The sequence below is a fragment of the Aythya fuligula genome, chromosome 7 (genome assembly GCF_009819795.1).
Source record: "Aythya fuligula isolate bAytFul2 chromosome 7, bAytFul2.pri, whole genome shotgun sequence".
In the NCBI taxonomy this organism is placed as follows: domain Eukaryota; kingdom Metazoa; phylum Chordata; class Aves; order Anseriformes; family Anatidae; genus Aythya; species Aythya fuligula.
The window spans coordinates 4,754,201-4,772,321 of record NC_045565.1 but is presented as its reverse complement, the minus strand read 5'-3'; the positions used below and the strand labels follow the sequence as shown (position 1 = coordinate 4,772,321).

The 18,121-nt window shown below is 45.9% G+C and overlaps 2 protein-coding genes across 2 annotated transcripts; both read right to left on the bottom strand.

Moving 5' to 3' along the window:
- Positions 1-368: 368 nt before the first annotated feature.
- Positions 369-2,261, bottom strand: SRGN (serglycin). The gene is made up of 3 exons (XM_032191665.1): positions 2,108-2,261; positions 744-888; positions 369-625 (listed from the first exon to the last, which is right to left on the bottom strand). The coding sequence occupies exons 1-3, from the start codon at positions 2,196-2,198 to the stop codon at positions 430-432; spliced, it is 432 nt and encodes a 143-aa protein (XP_032047556.1). The 5' UTR covers positions 2,199-2,261; the 3' UTR covers positions 369-429.
- Positions 2,262-8,972: 6,711 nt separating this feature from the next.
- KIFBP (kinesin family binding protein) lies at positions 8,973-18,037 on the bottom strand. Its single transcript, XM_032191378.1, has 7 exons — positions 17,685-18,037; positions 15,951-16,049; positions 14,093-14,172; positions 13,801-13,984; positions 12,571-12,655; positions 10,981-11,090; positions 8,973-10,340 (listed from the first exon to the last, which is right to left on the bottom strand). Exons 1-7 carry the CDS (start codon positions 18,030-18,032, stop codon positions 9,462-9,464), a joined length of 1,785 nt encoding a protein of 594 aa, XP_032047269.1. The 5' UTR covers positions 18,033-18,037; the 3' UTR covers positions 8,973-9,461.
- Between the last annotated feature and the right edge of the window lie 84 nt (positions 18,038-18,121).

Genomic DNA, 18,121 nt, shown 5'->3' with positions numbered 1-18,121 from the left:
GCCCCCGGCCCGCGCCCCTGTCATGTGACCCTCCGCGCCGCCACGGCACGCCCCGCCCACGCGCCCGCCACGCCCCCGCCACGTGACCCGCCCGCGGGGCGGGAAGGGGCGGGGCGGGAAGGGGGCGGCGCATGCGCGGAGGGAAGGGGCGGGAAGGGGCGGCTGTGTGGGGAGGAGCAGGGGGAGGGGTGGTGGCGCTGAGGGGGAGTGGCGGGTGTGTGTCAGCGGCGCAGCCTTCAGCCTCCATAAACGCCTTTAATGCACCAAAACAGCGCGGTGTTCAGCCCCAATAAACGCTTTTAATGTACCAAAACAAGCCAGCGTCCAGCCCCAATAAAGACATGTACTGAGCGAAAGCCGTTCAGGGTTATAAGGCAAGGGTTTTTATTGAGCGGTGGCGGGGGTGGTCCCGTCATGGCGGCCGGGGCCCTAGAGGAGCAGAGCCTCCTCCGACAGCCGCAGCCCCAGCCCCGGCGGCAGCTCGGGTCCCCGGGCAGCCCGGGCAGCCGGGATGGCCTCGGCTCCTGAGCCCGAGGCCGGCTCCATCTCCAGTGCCGTGTCCAAGCCGGAGCCCGATTCCTCCTCGGAGAGCGGGAAGATGTCGCTCATCTGGTCGCTCTTCACCCTGAAACAGCAGCGGGTTCATTACACACCCACTATTTCTCACATTATTTACCAAATATCACGCTCACGGGGCCGGACGAGCCACGGCCCTGCACGCCCACGGCACTGCGCGCACTTACGGGGACGGGTCGGCCACGGGAGGCAGGATCCTGTTGGCATCGCCATGGGGCAGGAGCCAGGGCGCCTTCTCCTCAATGCAGTTGGGGGACCAGGCGTCGGGCCGGCACCTCACCCTCTTGTACCGCGCCTTCTGCACGGGGGCACCTGTGGGAGCAGCCCGCGTTAGCCGCCCGCACCCACCGGTCCCAATGTGGGTGTCGCGACGGCAAAATTACCCAACCCCACCGCCACGGCTCGGTGCCCCCCGGGCCAACGGTGATGAACAAGTCCTCCAAAATGACCAAAAGGAGAACACGGGGATGGAAGCAACAGTACAGCATCTTTCTTTCCAGTCTCGTTTAATTAAACTTGTTCTGAAGCCTCCCGGCACATCCTCCTCCTTTCAGCACTCTATGTAATTTTTCTCAGGTTCTTGGGAATATCTGTCTGTAATTACGGCTCTCTATTGCTCCATGTACTGCCACAATATGCTAGATGACTTACCGCTTCCTCCTACACTCTTCTGTCAGAGAAAAAGTCTCTCAGGTAGGATTTCCTGCCGCTTTCGCAGCATATTCCCTTTTCTTATTTATTTCTCTTAGCATCTTATGGAGGTTTTTTATAACAACAGCAGCAACAGAAGAAACAACCGCAGCCGAATACTTTGTAAATAAGCATTATACAGAAAGCAGGCTCTAAGCTCGGAAAGCTCCTTCTCAGAGCACAAACAGCAGTAGGTGCATAATGAAGGCTTCTCACTGCCATAGCCATAGTTTGCCATAGTTTGGCAAGAAATTATCCTACACATCGTTGGTAAGTGCCACTCTCTTACAAGAAAGGAATCCACAAGGCATTTGTCATCATGAATCAACATTTCCTTTTCGTTGTTTTAGTGCTGCGTGTTGCAATTTTTTCTGTACTGAATAAACCGTTTAATTTCCTCACACTTACGTCCGATTTCGTTTCCTCCCTCCCACAAGTAGAGCAGAGGAGTTATGACATGGGGACTGCAACAGCCTTACTCTAGAGCTGCGTAACAGAATATCAGGAGATAATCCGACCCTTGACAAAGGGCTGGTTAAAAATATCTATATCAGCATATATTGGATAGATGTGTACATAGAGTAGCTTATTTTACAAAGTCTTTTTCTTAGACGGGTTGGGTGAGGGACGCAGAAATGTTCCACTAGCAAAAGGCACCTTTTCTTCCAATTCTCCCTTCAGAAAACAAGAAGCTAGCAAAGCAGGTTTCCTAAGCAGACCTCGTTCCTCCCAGAAGAAGGTCAATTTGAAAGATTCTCCCTTAAATTTGGAGGCTGCTTCATTGGCCCACACTGCCTCACCCAGAAAGAGGATTACAGAGAGAACAACCGCTCGGCGTTACCTTGCGCTGTGCATCCCACAAAGAGGATTACACAAACGGCCAGGAAAATCCTCCTGCTACATCTGACTGGGAGCTGCATTTTGGCTGGCATTCCTCCTCTCCCCGCCAGCCTCCGCTGCGGCCTCGCGCTTCAGAAATACAGTGAGGCGAGGAGACCGACTTTTAGACAAGGTTTCCGAAACCTCAAACCCAACCCATAACCTGCGTCACCGCTTCCTGATTGACTGAAGTGAGGCATGTGTGGAAAAGCCCAGTGCTCCGGCCCCCCACTTCCCCACCGGGCACCGAAATCCCCACCCCGGTGCTGCCCGCGGGCAAAGGCAAACCCACGGCAAGCCCACCAGGCACACGGGCCAAGCACACATCCCTGCCCACTGCCCTTTCCTCCAGCCCACCGTGTTGTTGCACTGGCAACTTTTTCGTTGGGATTAAACCAGCCAGGCTTGAGTTTAGCCAAGAATAAATCAGGCACGAGAAGGCAACGGCAGTGATGGGTTTTTTCTTACTCATACCACTCCCCACCAGGTTAAGCCGGGCAGAGATGTGGGGGCCAGCATGCTGCCAGCACCTCCCGCAGCACCGCGGAGCACGAGCTGTCTGTGGTGAATCTATTTTTATGAGGTGGAAAGTCCACCGAGGCCCCGGCGGTGCTTCTGCTCAGCGGTGACTTTCCCTGCGATGCTCCCTCGGATTCACTGCCCGACAAGGGGCTGCGAACTCTTCCCATTTGTTTTCCATTTCCACACGTGGTTTTTCCAGCATGGGAAAACCAGGAGACTCTAAGCTAGCACGAACAGACAAGCTTGCAGGCAGCAGTTATTTGTACCGACTTCTCTACTTTGTATTTTTAGCATCAACTCCGTGTTGGTTTTTGTTTTTGTTTTCTTTGCTTTTTTTTTTTTTTTTTCTTTTCTTTTCTTTTGAGGTGGTGCTCAGCACATCAATAGGAAACGGAGCAAACATGCAGGGTGTCGTCCCTGCTGTCACACCTCTGACTTTTCCGCTGGTCACGGGCTCACGGAACCTTCCCAGGCCCCCCCCAGGACTGGGCTGTGTCCGTGTGGGCAGGGGAACAGCTCACAGCCCCCTCTGCAACAGCGATAACCCTGAAACGTGCCATTGTGGGGCCATCGGAGCGTCCTACTGCTGCTGTGCTGCTGCTTTCAAATCACGTGTAAGGCAGATTAAGGGCTTTGCATTTTTCTAAGGCATTAATTTGGGGGCAGGGAGAGGGAGGGGGCTGCTTCTGGCCCCTTGCGCAGACACCTGGGATTCCTCCCAGGGTGCCCAAAATGCCTGGAAATAGCCTCAAAAGCAGAGAAGAAACATCTCAAAAGCTCAAGTGATGAACAACGCCTCAGTCATAACTCGCAGGGCTGTTTTATCTCCCAGTGTACCTCAGGAGTGATGAGTAATTTTTAACATCAGTAAATTGCGATCATGCTGTGAGAGTGCCCAGCGTGAGGGCATCTATCCTGCCATTGACAACGGGGGATTTAGGGCAAGAAAATTCCCTCCTGATGGTCCCGTATCATGCAGGTACAGGGGCGAGGCGTTGTCCACCCAGAGGGGGGTCCTGATAAAGAAGTTTCTCATTCATAACTGCTCAGAAATCAGATAAAGCCCAACTGCTGTGGGGTCACTGCACGCTCAGGGGTCACTGTTATCTACACAAACATATTACACATCGCTGCGTTATCTGTAGGTCGCTGTGCTGGGGACTGGTGGTACAGAAAGGCTACGCTTGTGCTGAGCAGCGCTGGAAAAGAGGCTAAAGGGAGAAGGATGGCCACGGGCATCACAGCTCGACAAAGAGCTGATGAACCCAGGAGGTAGATTTGGGAACCTTGAGGGGATTTCTAAGTCCAGGATGGATCCTCCACCCTGGCTGTGGCTGAGCCCAGTGCCTGGGATGCTGGCACACAGCAGCCCACAGGGTACAGCATCCCTCTGCCTCTCGTGCCGTAGCCTCTTGCCTCCAAGGGCAGTATCAGGACCTGGCCCGTGAAGATAAGATCCAGATCTCACAAGAAGTCATTGCCACTCACGTGCGTTGCACAGAAATCTGACGTTTGCTGCCATCTAGATCGCGCAGAAGAGCAGCTCCCTGTTTTTTTCCCATGATAAAGGCCAACAGACACCCAGAGAGAAAAGCCACAGCTGCACGGGCACCGAGCGCTGCGGATGGTCCACAGGAAGCTGCCACCAGAGATCTTGGCTCTGACAAAAACAGAGCTCTGCCAGCCTGGGACTGGATTCATCCCATGTGGTGCTCCCAGCAAACACTGCAGTAGAGTTAGGACAGGCTGATGAGGGTGGTCACACTCAGGAGCCCCTCCTGCTAGCAGAACTTTGTGCCTTTATGGTGCAGAGCGAGGTGTGCTCTTACTAAAGCCCTAAGTAACATAGGCAGCTTGGCACCGTAAAAAATAAGACAGAGCACGTGGAGAAGTTCAGGAGAAGGATTTGAGAGTTATTTGCAAATACAGGAGGTTGTGCTGTTCCTTATCGTCCCCTCATCTCCCTGAGCCTGCAGACCACGCTGGGCTGGTGGTCATCAGCTCCAGCATCATCCCTGCTGTCCTCTCGTCTCTATTGCACAGAACCTGATGTCACTTTTGGCCCATCAGTGCCTCCGTTATGTGCAAAGTCCTGGTTTTCTGGCAGAGGGAGGCTCTGAGCCGACCTGACTGCCTCCTCTCATGGGCTGCTCTGAAGCGTCCCTGGAGGCTGCTGGACTCCTCTGGAGATGGGCTCCAGGCGAGCAGAGTTTCATGGCCAGCACTCAGAGCTGCGGGAGAGCCTGTCCGGGAACCACTTTCTCTTCCTCTCCTCCGAGAGGGTTAACTTACAGGAAAGCATCTTGCTAATTCCTTCTTTTTGCCCCCTGTGTTTCAGACGGGGACGTTGGAGCTCTCTGACGCACGCCCTCGCTGCCCTCTCACGGTGCCCAGTGACTGACGTCTCGCTCCAACTTGCCCATTGCAGCCTTCCACTCATCACTCACCCAATTCCTTTTTGTTCTGTCAGCAAAGCCTACTAATAGCTCTAACAGCGAAATACTTGCATCACTGCTCGACGTCTCTTTCGCAGTGTCAATGAGCATGTGAGGAGACTTTCAGCATTTCTGTGCACCAGATGAGAAAAAACCTCCAGCACTAAACACGTGAGCACAAAACACCTGAACAATTGTGCTCTTCCAAGCTGCTGTGAGTCACTTCTCCAGACAAACTCGAGCTATTTTGGTGGCTGTAAAAGGGGCTGTGCTCAGTATTCCCTCCCCGCACAGTCTCTCTGGTACAACGCTCACCTCTTTGGCTGTAAATCCCCAACTGTGAGCTTTTGGAAAAGGGCAGGCAGGCAAATGGTTCTTGGTAGGAAATCACTGATTGCTCAGACATCTCGCTGGGATGAGGAAGAGCGAGACGTGATCAACTACACAGCGAAATTAAAAAGTGCCAGCAGGCACTTCGAAAGAGTTACTTGGAAGTATATGAGCCACGTTTTTAAACGGAATTCAAAATCTGCATTAATTATTCCTGGCAAGCCCTAAAGTAACCTAAAATGTTGCAACTGAGGAGGAAAAAGTTGACAAATGCTTCCAGCCACAAATTTACACACTTGATGTTAACATAACAGTCTTCACTTCTGTAACTGCAAGGCTGCGAAGGGGTCAGCCTCAGGGACGCCAGCTGAGGTGGGGGTCCTGCTGGTGGGACTGGGGCTGGTTCTGGGCATTTTGTAACGAAAAGTTCCACAGAAAACATCAAAGCAGCAGTGATTATCTCAATCTTTTAGAAGAAACACACAAGTAAAGCTCATCTTCACTGAGTGCTGAGCAAAAGGGAAAAAAGAAAAAAAAAACAAACCAAAACAAAACTGAAATGCCTGAAGCCGTAAGTTAAGCAGATCAGCCTTGTATCTTGTTGTCTGATGTTGAGCTTAATCAGGCTCCTGCAATGTTTCCGGACGTGGGGCTGCTGCAGCGATCACACCCAGTGCCAGCTCTGCACCGATACATCGAGGCATCTGCCTGCAGATAGAGGAGGAAGTCATCGCCTTGCCAAGATCACGTAAGACTGTCCCCTGTGGGGCGCAGGGGACACATTTTCCTGATGGGAAAGGGGAAGCGAGGGCTCGCTTCTCAGTTCCCCTGGTGTTTCAGCCAGTGTAAGGGAGGAGAATGGCAAAGGACACGGCCGTTCTGCCACTCTCCTCGAGGGAAAAAGGGAAAGAGCCTCCCTCCTTCCATAGGCTTTGGGGTGAGACAGAAAAAGGCAGTGGTTTCATTCCCTGTCCTGAACCATTTAACAAGCTTCCTGATCCACCCACTTTGTAACGCGTAAAGCATCTTTGCTAGTATGAGAATTGAGAGCATTTTAAGTTAAAACGAAACTGTTTTTAAACAAAACAAATTGTCTCCAGTGAGTGTTGTGCTCTGTCTGAAGGACGCTGAGGTTATAGCCTCCACGTCTAGGAGATCTGACACTTGATATGCATGCTGCACAAACATGGGCTGCTTGTAAACCTCACTGCTCCACGCTGGGTAAGGAGAAAAAAAAACCAGCAGAACAACAGAGAGGAGTTTTCAGTGGCACGAGTTTTTTTGAGGTACAAAAAAGAACAAAACGCAGGTTAAATGGAGTTCACAGGAATCTAATCTTTAATTAATCTTTGAAATAAATGCCTGACCTCACACATACTTCACAGTTAAAACTCAGCATTCCTGAAGGGAACTTTGCTGCCTAATCCAGCAAGTCCCCTCCTGGCCTCCCTCCCTTTTTTTAAGCTACTACACCATCTGAGTCCATTCCATCAGATAGTTTAACAAATAGGAAATATTCAAGAGGTTTCCATAAAAAAGACGTGCCTCGAAGTCCCACAACACAATGTGTTGCACTGAGCATCTGGCACAAACTAGTCTCAGGAATAAAATACGTTCAGCTGGTAGCAGTCTTCAGCTTTTACTGTAGGAGATGAAGAACAGACATGAATGGTTTCTGGAACATTTCCCTAAATGTAATATATAATTAATATATACACTTACATTATACTGCAGCTTTTAACACCAGTTGAAGCACTCCCGCAGAGGCAAGAGGTGTCCAAACCACAGCACCAACCACACAAGCTGAAAAAAAAGTGTGAAAAAAGCCCCGTTCTCTCTTATTTCCAGGCCTTTTTAAGTATTGTCCTGTTCTCCACTGAGCTTGGACCAGGATTTTGGTGAATACAAAACAAAAGCTGCTACCAAGAGGGGTGCTCCTCTCTGCACCAGCTGCTGGCTACAAGTGACACAGGGCCCTGCACTCAGCTCTGCGTTTGTACAGTGGGTTAGCCCTCGGTCTGTCTTTCCCTGAATTACAAGAAAAGCCAAGTTTGATCAGCCCAGCCTTGCTTTAAAACATTCACGTGGAGGCCCTCAAGGGTGGAATATTTAAATACGAGGGGAAAATAAACAAAACATTGAAGTTCTTTTTCTACTTGAACAGAGTAGATACTTGAATAACTGCTGGAGTTATTAGAAAAATATGACCTTGTATTTTAAATTATGAGTTAGGGGTAAAAATGCACCCTGCCTTTAACTGCAATAACACAAGAACACCGTACAGCCCTCTGACGACCTGTGGGCCGTCCCACCGTCAGGACGAGGGAAAAACTGAATTGAGGTACTGACAGTGGAAAGGAAACTCGTAAAGGCTGACTAGACAAGTAGGAAAACAAACAGTGCACACGCATTCACACACACGTGCCCACACGCTCCCTGCATGCATGCAAAATAGATGCTCTAGTTTTGAGCTTTGCTGCCTCTCATTTCCAGGCCCCGTGTCTTGGCCTATTTGCTTGTGGTTAGCAGTCAGCCAGCCCGTTCTGCACAGCAGTCTGCAAACGAGAGGTTTTTACCACACATACACGATGTACTTTCTTGCTTGCATATGCTCCTCCCTCAGCCCCTCTCCAGTTAAAAATGTTCTCGTTTTCTTGAGGTTTCCATAAGAAACCCATAGTTGGGCTGTTCTCATTCAATGCCCTCCATTTCTGTAAAAATCTTCCCATCAGCTCGATAACGATAAGACTGCCCGCATGTGGCGGCTCGTTACTGCACACCCTTGTCACTGCGCTTTCCCAGAGCTGGCTGACCTCTCCGACTCTTCTCTCTACGTATATGGCTTGATCGTGTGCTCAGCCTATATTTCATCTACAGCACTGGCTTGTAATCCTGCCACAGACACAAGAAATACAAAGGCAAGCTCAGTGTGTGTTTTGGGGCAGAAACACAGCCTGGTCTTCCATGAAGGAGTAAACAGGGGGCTAATTCAGAACGGGGCAAAAGTGATGGTTTGTGTAAGACCAGGAACACGGCCAAACCAGCAGGTCCTTAATGAGAACCAGCTCTAATAGAGAAGCTTGCAATCCACAGCATCAAATCAGACCTTTGAACAGTGCTCCTGAGGATCTGCAGTAACTTCGGAGAGGTGCCTACCTGCAGCGCTGGCTGAGAAAGCTTCAGACCTTCCTGACCTACACAAGGAGCTGTTTATGGCACCTCAGGCCTTGAAGCAGTGTTTGGAGCACTATCCCATGGCACCTCTACACCCTACCACTTTTTAACAGTTGTACAAAGAACAGAGCATCTCCTCCCACCTTGAGCAAGAAAGTCCGCTGCTTTCTTGCTTGTCATTCTGGCGCTTCAAATGCTCGTGTGTTTTGATTGATGGCACATGGGAAAACACTTTCACAAGCATTTATTTTGGTAGAAGTTGTACCGTGTATCGTATCTTAGTAAGACAAAACGGAATTCTAAGGACTCTGAACAAAAACATTTAGTCAAGGTAGTCCATTTATTGAGCCTCTATCTGTTAGGGAAAGAAAACACTGAGCAACACATAAAATAAATAATGAAAATAGAGTTCCCTTCATACAGATAAGGTTTTCTGGGGACAAAGGTTACAAGAGAGAAAAAGTTTTCTAAGTGGAAGAACGTGCCTCAAGTTTCTTCGAAAATTTTTGCCAGAGCAACAGATTCTCTTTGAAGAAACCATTTTTGTGCAGCACTACATTTAGACCGCATCTCAAAGGGAAAAATAGAAGGAGAAAAGGTTTATATTTACATACAGTACAAGCAATACAAAGCATCCTCTGGACATTCACTTTACATTTAAGGTTTAGACCATTAGTGTGGGTGAGCTACTAAAGTGGAGTGCTCTGTTTTTCAAGAAGTTGCGTTACTGCAGGCTCTAGTTGGACTGCCTAACTGTGGGCACCTCAGTTTTATTAATCGGCACTGAAACTGTCCGGCAGCACTAGTTTTGACAGAGATCATTTTAATAATGCACATTTCCTTCAAGGCAAGTATTTATACAAATGGCCCCAGTTTTGCTCTCAGCCTCTCCATTCTTGCTGGAAGAAGGCCCACCATCTCCTTACTGAGCTCTAGTTCAGTCTCAACAACCCGGACAGCATCTGGGTGCTTCTCGCAATAGTCTATCAGAAATGTGTAATATTCTAATGATGTCTGCATATTTTCCAGTTGCTTTTTGCTATCTGAAGTAATAAGCTTACTATAGAGCCGCGCGATATGAAATTTAGCCACCATTGCAGGGCGGAGAACATCTTCGTCGAGCTCCTCAGGAAACACCTTATCTGGGTCCCTCAAAGAATCTAAGAAGAGTTCGTAATACTTGATTGCTAACTGAGCCAAGGAATTCACTTTTTTTATCGTGTGGGAGTCAAGCCCCTCTAACCTGTTACCAATAGATACCTTTAAATCCATCATCTCGTAATAGGTCTCGGCTAGTTCAAACTGAAGCTGCCTACTGATCAACAGGTAGTACTGCGGGTTCAAGTCTGCGTATATCGGCTCCAGCATGTCTATCCTACGCTTGTGCATTTTGCAGCGTCTCTCATAGTCTTCTTCGAAGAAAGCAAGGACCTTAAACAACGCACTGTGATCCTGAACAATCTCAATATGGTCAGTAACATAACCATCAACCTGGAAGAACTCTTTTGCTTCCTGAACATAGTTCTGACCCACTAGAAATATCTCCCTGGCTTCCTGAAAATCTAACGGATACACGCTGCTCACTTTCTCTTCCATGGCTAAGACAGAGTCACATATATCGCTCGTCCCAAAAAGGACAGCTTTTTTCCTGTCGTTCTCGTTCTCATCTTCCTCTATTCTCCTTTGGGCTTTAAGTTGCATTTGCTTGAATAAATCCATCTCTCCAATGTCATCCTGAAAAGACAAAGCATAGTAATTAAAAGTGCACGTGCCTTACAAAGGCAGGCTTACACTGGATCATTTTATTTACAAGTTACTTTTCAAATACAAACTAGCTAGCAGCAAAACACAGAAGACACAACTTGCACATTAAACCTTATATTCACTAACAAAAATGTAGATTACAAGCTTGATTATGTAAAAACACAGGACAAAAACAATTTAAGTCTCCCTACTCTGTGTGACAACGTAATCAAACCAATAGATGTAAAGCCATACGGCCCTGCTTCTGCAGAGCATTTAGCATGAAAACACCAGCAGGCGAATGTGCTGCGTTATCAAGAGGATGTTCTTACTGACCTGCCAAAATCAAGCCATGAGCAAATTCAAGGGAGGAGAGGAATTGGTGAAGTTGCTGTACAAGCAGCACACTGATCACGTTAGCGAGCTTTTCTCCCATCCATGCTTATTTCTAAGTACTGCATTAAAGCCAAAACACGCTACGAAATACCTGCTAGATTTCAAGCAGCTATTTTATTATTCATTGGGCAATTGCTTATCATTTGCTACCAGCTATGAACTGACTCCTGCTACAAGCATCAAAACAGACTTTTTCTTTTTAGCAATCTATTCCACAGAACAGATTTTGAGTTACCTCAAGTAATTTCCGAGCACTCTGCAGAAGATTCAAGCAATACTTAATCCAGCACCTTGCAATTTCAGCTTTTCTCTGTCGAAGGTCCTGCTGGTCTTGCTCATTTTCATCTAGTTAGTGGAAATAAATGCAGAAGAACATTAATACCTGAGCACTCCAGTAATAACCCCAAATGTTACATGCAAAGGAAACATTACTTGTAGTTAATTATTTTTTCTTCCTTGTTGGACAGATACACGTTCACTGTGTTAGGTCATTATACAACTCTGTAAACAGCTGATATGCTTCTACATGCCTACTGAAAACATCACCTCATTTTTTACTTTAATGACCATATTCAAGAACTCTGACAACTGTGCAGACAGGTAGCTACAGAAGCCCATAAACACGGATTCAGACCTACTGAATATTTTATAACACAGACTGTTTGAAAACCCCTGGGTTTTTACAGGCCTAAGAGATCAGCATAACCCAGCTCTGACAGTCCCGTTCCCTTGAAACTGAAAGTCTTTTGGACACCATCACATAAGTACATCCTCAAAGGCAACTGCATACAATTCTGTATTTTTGAGCAAGAAAAAATACTAAAATCATTGTACTATCACTGAACTTCAATTAGGTAAAATTCATTTGAGTCTATTCAGGTTATACTTTGTGTGAATTAACAATATGGATGGCTTCAAGTGCTAGAGCTCTAAACAGCTCAAACCATTGAAGTTTAACAATATAATTCACCAGTTAAAGTCAGAGTTACGAACTCACGCTGGGACTACCCTGAGTACTCCGTCAGTTAAGCTCTGTTTTGAAGCTTTCATTTGCCCAAGACATGGAACATAAGAAGCTGTGCTGTAGATAAGCAAAGCATAATCCTACAACGATGACTTATGTTGCGTACTGATGCTATCACGTAACCACAGGTCCTTAAAATTGCGGTCAGTTCTTTAGAAGTCTTTTATTGATCTTTGTGCTGAACAGTGAAGTCGTTCCTTTACATAAATATCCCAAACAACAAGGGTGATATCTACAACTTCAAAAATAGCCATTAATGAGGCTGCAGCATTCAGCAACAAAAGGCAGTACAAGTACCTTCTCGATTTGTGGTTTTTAAGAGCTGCAGTTTCCTGCCCCCTTCAAAAACTATGCCCAGGAAGCACCCCCTTTGGTTCATTGAATCATCCTCCTCTGATGGTTTACAACAAAAGTAAGCTGGATATTAAGCACAGATACAGTAACAAGTGGGTGAACTGCCACTACTGAAAGCATTAAAATTTAAAACTATTGTTTTAAGTTTCAGTTTTTAATCTTCGCCACTTTTACAGTAAATGCAAACCTTATCTAACTCTTTCTGGTATGCTTTCTGAAACATCATCAACAAGCACTCAATTTTATTTTCGAAGGGTTTACTCATAGCTAATCTTAAGCTGCAGTAGCAGCAGCTCTTCAGAGACATTCCAGTTTATTAACAAAAGAGATTTTTGAAAATTAACACCAGAATATGTTTTGTACATATTTATAGGCTTCACTTTTAATGCCTGTATGAATGATGCATAATTCACCGTATTTTATTGTTGAACACTTGTACGAACTTACTGTCTTCAGCAGATGGCACCTGGCCAGCTTGGCTAAAGATGACACTGGCTGCTGCTAAACAATGTCGGGACTCCATGAAGCATTGCTGAGAGAAACAGAAACGGCAGCGTTTGACACTGGAACAAGCAACACAAGCACTGCTCTCAGCTTGAGTACACCCCTCACCTCAGGCAGCACGGAGACAGGAGTACAAAGCAAATTACAGAACTGAGAGGCTCTCAAGAATATTCCCCTGGATGCTGGAAGAAAAGAATGTTTCCACATGTACTACTGAACGCAGTATTTTCTAACTATTTTCTGCCTACCACAGCCATAAAAGCAAGCCACTCTTTTAATATTCTTTTTTATATTAGACTGTGAACGTTTTCAGACTGCTCTGATCTATGCTACTATCACTTCCTGACATCTTCTGGTGAAGACTGTATCAGATGGCGTTAGTCAAAGGGAGCTGGACAAACAAGTCGATACATTAAAGTCAGATTTGGACTCCTTTACTTATATTTGCCTTGTTTAATGATTACTCTTGTCAATGCATCAAAACCACATGGAAGTGACAAGTTACTCTTCATATGAGCATTAACTGGTTTATGTATGGCAGAAGTTTTTAAGGATCAGGAAAAAGCACCTGAGTAGTCTGGAACTTCAACATTCCTAACCAAAATGGAAGCATTTCCTAACAGGACTGATTATTTAGAGTCCAGACAGATGTGCAGAAATAACAGTTATCATCTTACAGTTAGCCTTAATGTTCACGTAGGCTCAGTTCTTAAACACGTGCCAAAATACAAAGGATAATGATTTATATGGAACATACAACGTGCAATACCTCAGCCCTAAGACGCCTTTGTTTTCAGACTCTGTATGATAAGAGAACAATATAATTAGAAAGAATAATTTAAGATTAAGCAATTATGACCTAGTAAATTTCACTTACAAGCATCATGTCACATCACTGCTGAGATGTTCATTAACTACACAGCTTTCCTTGTCTAAAGCCCTGTCCGTTTTCCCTGTTGTCATCACTATGCCACAGAAAAAAATTAAAAAACAAGGCTTCTATGGCTTCTTCAGAAAAAAATAATAGCTGTCATGTCAGAAGACAATCCATGGTTTAATATGAGGCCACTTTTAATTTAACAGGGAGCCCTGCTCCAAACAGCTGTTTAAACAGTAGTCTTACTTGCTAGCTATGTTTACAATATAATTACAGCAGAAAAATCACTATATTACCTTAGAGAGATAGTACTGTGACAGCGTAGCAGCATTGAGTGCCCATTCCACGGGGTAATAGCCACAGTACTCAAGCTGTCGTTTCAGAGTAGTATGGCAATACTGAGCAGCCTTCTCAGTCATCTCTAGGTGTTGGTAGATTTGGGCCAGATAATACAGCGTATGGGTATAGGCTTTTTCAAATCTGAAAAAAGAAACTCCTTAGATTTTGTCATTTTCTACTCCCTAAATACACCCTCCTAGGTAAGAAAATAAAAATTACAAGAATTAGAATATGCTGCTATGTACCCACCTTTTTGATCTTTCTTGGTCTGTGAGTTTTTCTTCTTCTGACATGAAATGTTCACTGGGATCCAGGGGAGGATTTCCATCCTGCAGGAATACACCACCTATTTAGTCAACTGCATTTCTCCTACTTTGTGACACAGCGCTCCCTCTGCTGGCTGCAGACTGCTTTATCACTTTGCAATCCTAAATTCAACAGAACTTCACATAATGCATCTACAGCTATCTGAAAATCACATCTCTGCAGCAATTCTACATCATTCAAGAAATCTGGGGGGTGGGGGGGAGAAGACCACAATTTCACACAGAAGTACACCGTGTTCAGCTTGTAAAATATTTCTGCCTGCATACTTCAAAATAACGCATGCTACCTGCCCCAGAAATACTCACCCTGTATTTTTACAGGACTACAATTGGGTGTCTTTAGATTATGTAACAACATAATGGCTTTACATCATGTTTTTAAAGCATCAGTTTAGCACTAAGCTTGTCTTCAAGTGTGAAATATTCGTTTGCCCAGCAGCATTAATCAGTAACAAGAAAACATCCTGCAGGAAGTAGCGCAGAGAACATTACGTGCAGAGCACTCAGCAGACCTGCTGCAGGGACTGCTCTTGCCACTTTGCAATCACTCCCTTTATTCACAAGCTGCTGAGGCCGTTCACTCAAACATACAAATGAGACAACAGCCAATGTTTTTGGAGGATGAAGCTGCTAAATCTTGATCTAAGACATGACCTACATGCAATTAATTAATGAATTAATGAAAATGAGTGAATTATTACTGAAATACTTCATATTGTTTTTGTTTTTTAAACCAAAAGCTCCGTCATAATCCTCGTGTATATTGTGGTATGTACGAAGTAATTATTTTCTTCATACGAGAAGAATGCAATCCACTGAAATACGTGGTAGTAGCTGTTCAAAACCATAACCACTGGAGCAAGACACAATCTTTTAGAGGTGCTGTGGAAGCTAACAATATCGTGCTTGGCTGGGTATATCACTGATGAACATCAGGAATTAATTAGAGTGAGGGTCTGTAGAGAGGTACAGTGTCTCTAGTTAAACCAACTGATTCAGAGGGTGGAGAACAGTCTTGGTAACACAAGTTATTTTTTACACCCTATTATCCATTACCTCTTCTCTAAGTGTAGACTAGCACGGTTACAAAGGCAATACTGTGGCAGGAAATAACCCACAAAGAATAACCCATCTTAAAATTTCCAGAATAACTTATTCTGTAATCCATATTCATGTAAAACTAATTTAATGCAGCTAACTTCATACTGCTCCTTTAAGCTCATAAATAATTTTAGCTCGCTCAGGAACACTTCCACCTAACAATAGCACAAGGGAGCCTTTGTTGACATACAGCAGAATCCACGACTCAAAAGGTTGTTTAATGTGCAAGAGGGGTATAACTGCTTGTAAGATTGTCCTCTTTGAAATGAACTAAACTCCTTGCCTCTATGCAATATTACGTTGTGCATGGTCAGACCAAGCCATGCAAACATTGCACTTTATTTCCCTTATCTGAAAGTTTGACATTTCACAGCATTCCCAAAACAAGATTAGTACAATCTCAATTAGAAACCAAGTTCTACTTGTCTTCAATGTGGAGTATCACCTCAAAGATCTTTCATCAAGGATTTTTTTTTTTTGAGCAAAACTATTTTTCTGAGTAAACCCATTTTGAAACTAGCAAGTGAGCCTCCTCTGCTAGCAGCACAAACTCAAAAGTATCACAGCAGCGAGTATAAAGCTCAGAAACTCAAGTTCCATTGTATGTTTTTTCCAAGACCAATGAAACTGTAAGTGATGCACAAAAGTAAGACCTGTCAGAATATTAATAAATACAGTACCTCTTTCATGTATTGATTATACAAGGCTTCGGCAGATTCCAGGTAAGTTTGTGCAGTTTTAATTTCATCCCTTTCAGACCACAGGATACCTAGATTGTTCTGAATTTAAAAGGAAGAACAAAATAGTTATTTTCCAATTACATCACATGTTTTATCCAAATAACTTATCAGTCTTCATTCCCATATATGTATTTTAAAATCATACATTTCAAGAGGCAACCCATTTTATCACAAGTTGCTCAAAGAGGAAGGTTCCCACAGGGGCAAATACATACAAATATCATCTCACAAAGTGTAACTTTCTGTGTTTGCTCTCCTAAATTAGGACTGGTGTGTTCAAATAAAGTTTTTTCAACACAGCATGCTCTACATCTGATTCAAGCATCTTTTAAATCATTCGCTATCAGATTAGATATTTGCCATCACAACTTTGTGGAAAAATTTAACAGGGAAAAAATGCTAGGAGTGAATGCTTGTACACTTTGACTACAAGAAGAGATGAAAGGAACTACTAAGATGTAAAAGCTACGGATTGCCACCTTTAGATTTGTATTACAGGAAAGTACATAGTAACGTGTTACTGCAGCTGTGAACCTACCTTTTACAAAAATAAGACAAAAGTATTAAGAGTGATCAATGTCTACTGTGCTGATTTAATTCCTAGCCAGTGTTATTACAAAATCAAGTAAGATTAAAAAAAAAGACCTTCAAAAAAGCTACTATGCATAGTTGTATGCCAGCCTCCTGGCCCTTTCATTTCCATTCCTTTTATTATTTTTAAAAGAAAGCACCACATAGCATGATGTTTATGAACAGAAACATTTTACCCACCGCTGAGCACTGGAACTGACCAAATTTAATTAGACAGAAGTTGCCATATATACCCTTACATAAAAGGTCAGAAATTACAGGTAGGACTACAGGAACAGGCCCAGCAGGAAAAAGGAACGCGCCTCCCCTCCAAACAGCACAAGTGCAGTGACAACATAATTTGCAGTCCCTAGAACACGCTGATGTAGAATTACAGCCACGGTGACTACTACTGCGTTCATACTCAGGCTTGGTGGCTTTGTGGTTTTTAATTTAAATACTCAAGTCTTTTACAGCGCTTGGGATGGAAAGCTGAGGGCACGCTCATCTAGCAGCAGTGCTCACAGCTGCACGCCTTGCACTGGGCGGCAGGTGATGGCAGCCCTGTCTGCTGTTGGACAGAGATTTTGTTAACAGTATTATCTACTTCAGTTTTAGGGAGTGAATGTTATTACTTCTAGACTCTCAAGATGATGTTTACTTGTCGAATAAAATATAATAGATTAAGAAATAACAGGCAATGCTGAAAAGCGAACAAGCAAGCGATTTTAGGAATAATTTACCTTTTCAGGATACCGCATAAATAAAAGCATCCCCCCAACTTGCCTTTGACATCAAGTGAGGGTTAAGGAGTACCAGTTAAGGCCTGGACACACTGAAATCTTCTGCTATTCTTGCGAATTCCTTATGAATCCCTGCTTCCCTATCCGGAGGAGGAGGCTGCTTTGCCAACACCTGGTTTACATCCAGAGAACACACTGCTAATGCTCAGCGAGCAAGCAGCACACCTCCACACCCCTGAGGAACCACTCTTTCGGGCGAGAAGCGAAGGGGCTGGAGAGGAGCAGCTCCCTCCCAGCGCCCCTCCGCCGAGCTCACAGCACCCAGGGCCCCCTCAGAGCTCCCTCAGAGCCCGCTGCCCACCTGGGCCTGGATGTAGAGGGAGACGCAGTCCGGGGAGAGGCGGTGCGGCTGCAGGAGCTGCGTGCAGCGCTGCAGGTGCTCCTCGCCGGCCGACAGCTCCTCGGTGTCGGTGTGGTTGACGCCCAGCTCGTACTCCAGCACGGCGCGCCTCACGGCCAGCAGCCGCGCCTCGCCTCCCTCCTCGGCGGCGCTCAGCTGCTGCTTCACCTCCTGCAGCAGCGCCCGGGCGCTGTACTTGGAGCGGTAGGGCTCGCTCTCCGGGTCCTTGCGCGACTCCACGGCCGACAGGGTGCGGGCGCTGCGGAACTTCTCGCAGGCCTCGGCCCACCAGCCGCCCGCCGCCGCCATCTTGCGGCCCCGCCGCCCGCCCGCGTCAGCCCCGCGCCGCCTCAGCCCCGGCCCCTCCCTCCGCCCCCTAAGATGGCGGCCGCCGCCTC

What these genes read in the sequence shown, in the direction of transcription:
- SRGN (XM_032191665.1), bottom strand. Translation starts at nt 2,198, where the DNA reads ATGCCAGCCAAAATGCAGCTCCCAGTCAGATGTAGCAGGAGGATTTTC. An exon ending in TGTGGGATGCACAGCGCAAG is followed by an intron (nt 889 to 2,107) that starts GTAACGCCGAGC and finishes CTGCTCCCACAG; the next exon opens with GTGCCCCCGTGCAGAAGGCG. An exon ending in CCCGTGGCCGACCCGTCCCC is followed by an intron (nt 626 to 743) that starts GTAAGTGCGCGC and finishes CTGCTGTTTCAG; the next exon opens with GGTGAAGAGCGACCAGATGA.
- KIFBP (XM_032191378.1), bottom strand. Translation starts at nt 18,032, where the DNA reads ATGGCGGCGGCGGGCGGCTGGTGGGCCGAGGCCTGCGAGAAGTTCCGC. An exon ending in CACAGTACTATCTCTCTAAG is followed by an intron (nt 12,656 to 13,800) that starts GTAATATAGTGA and finishes TGTTTCTCTCAG; the next exon opens with CAATGCTTCATGGAGTCCCG. An exon ending in GGTGCCATCTGCTGAAGACA is followed by an intron (nt 11,091 to 12,570) that starts GTAAGTTCGTAC and finishes TCCACTAACTAG; the next exon opens with ATGAAAATGAGCAAGACCAG.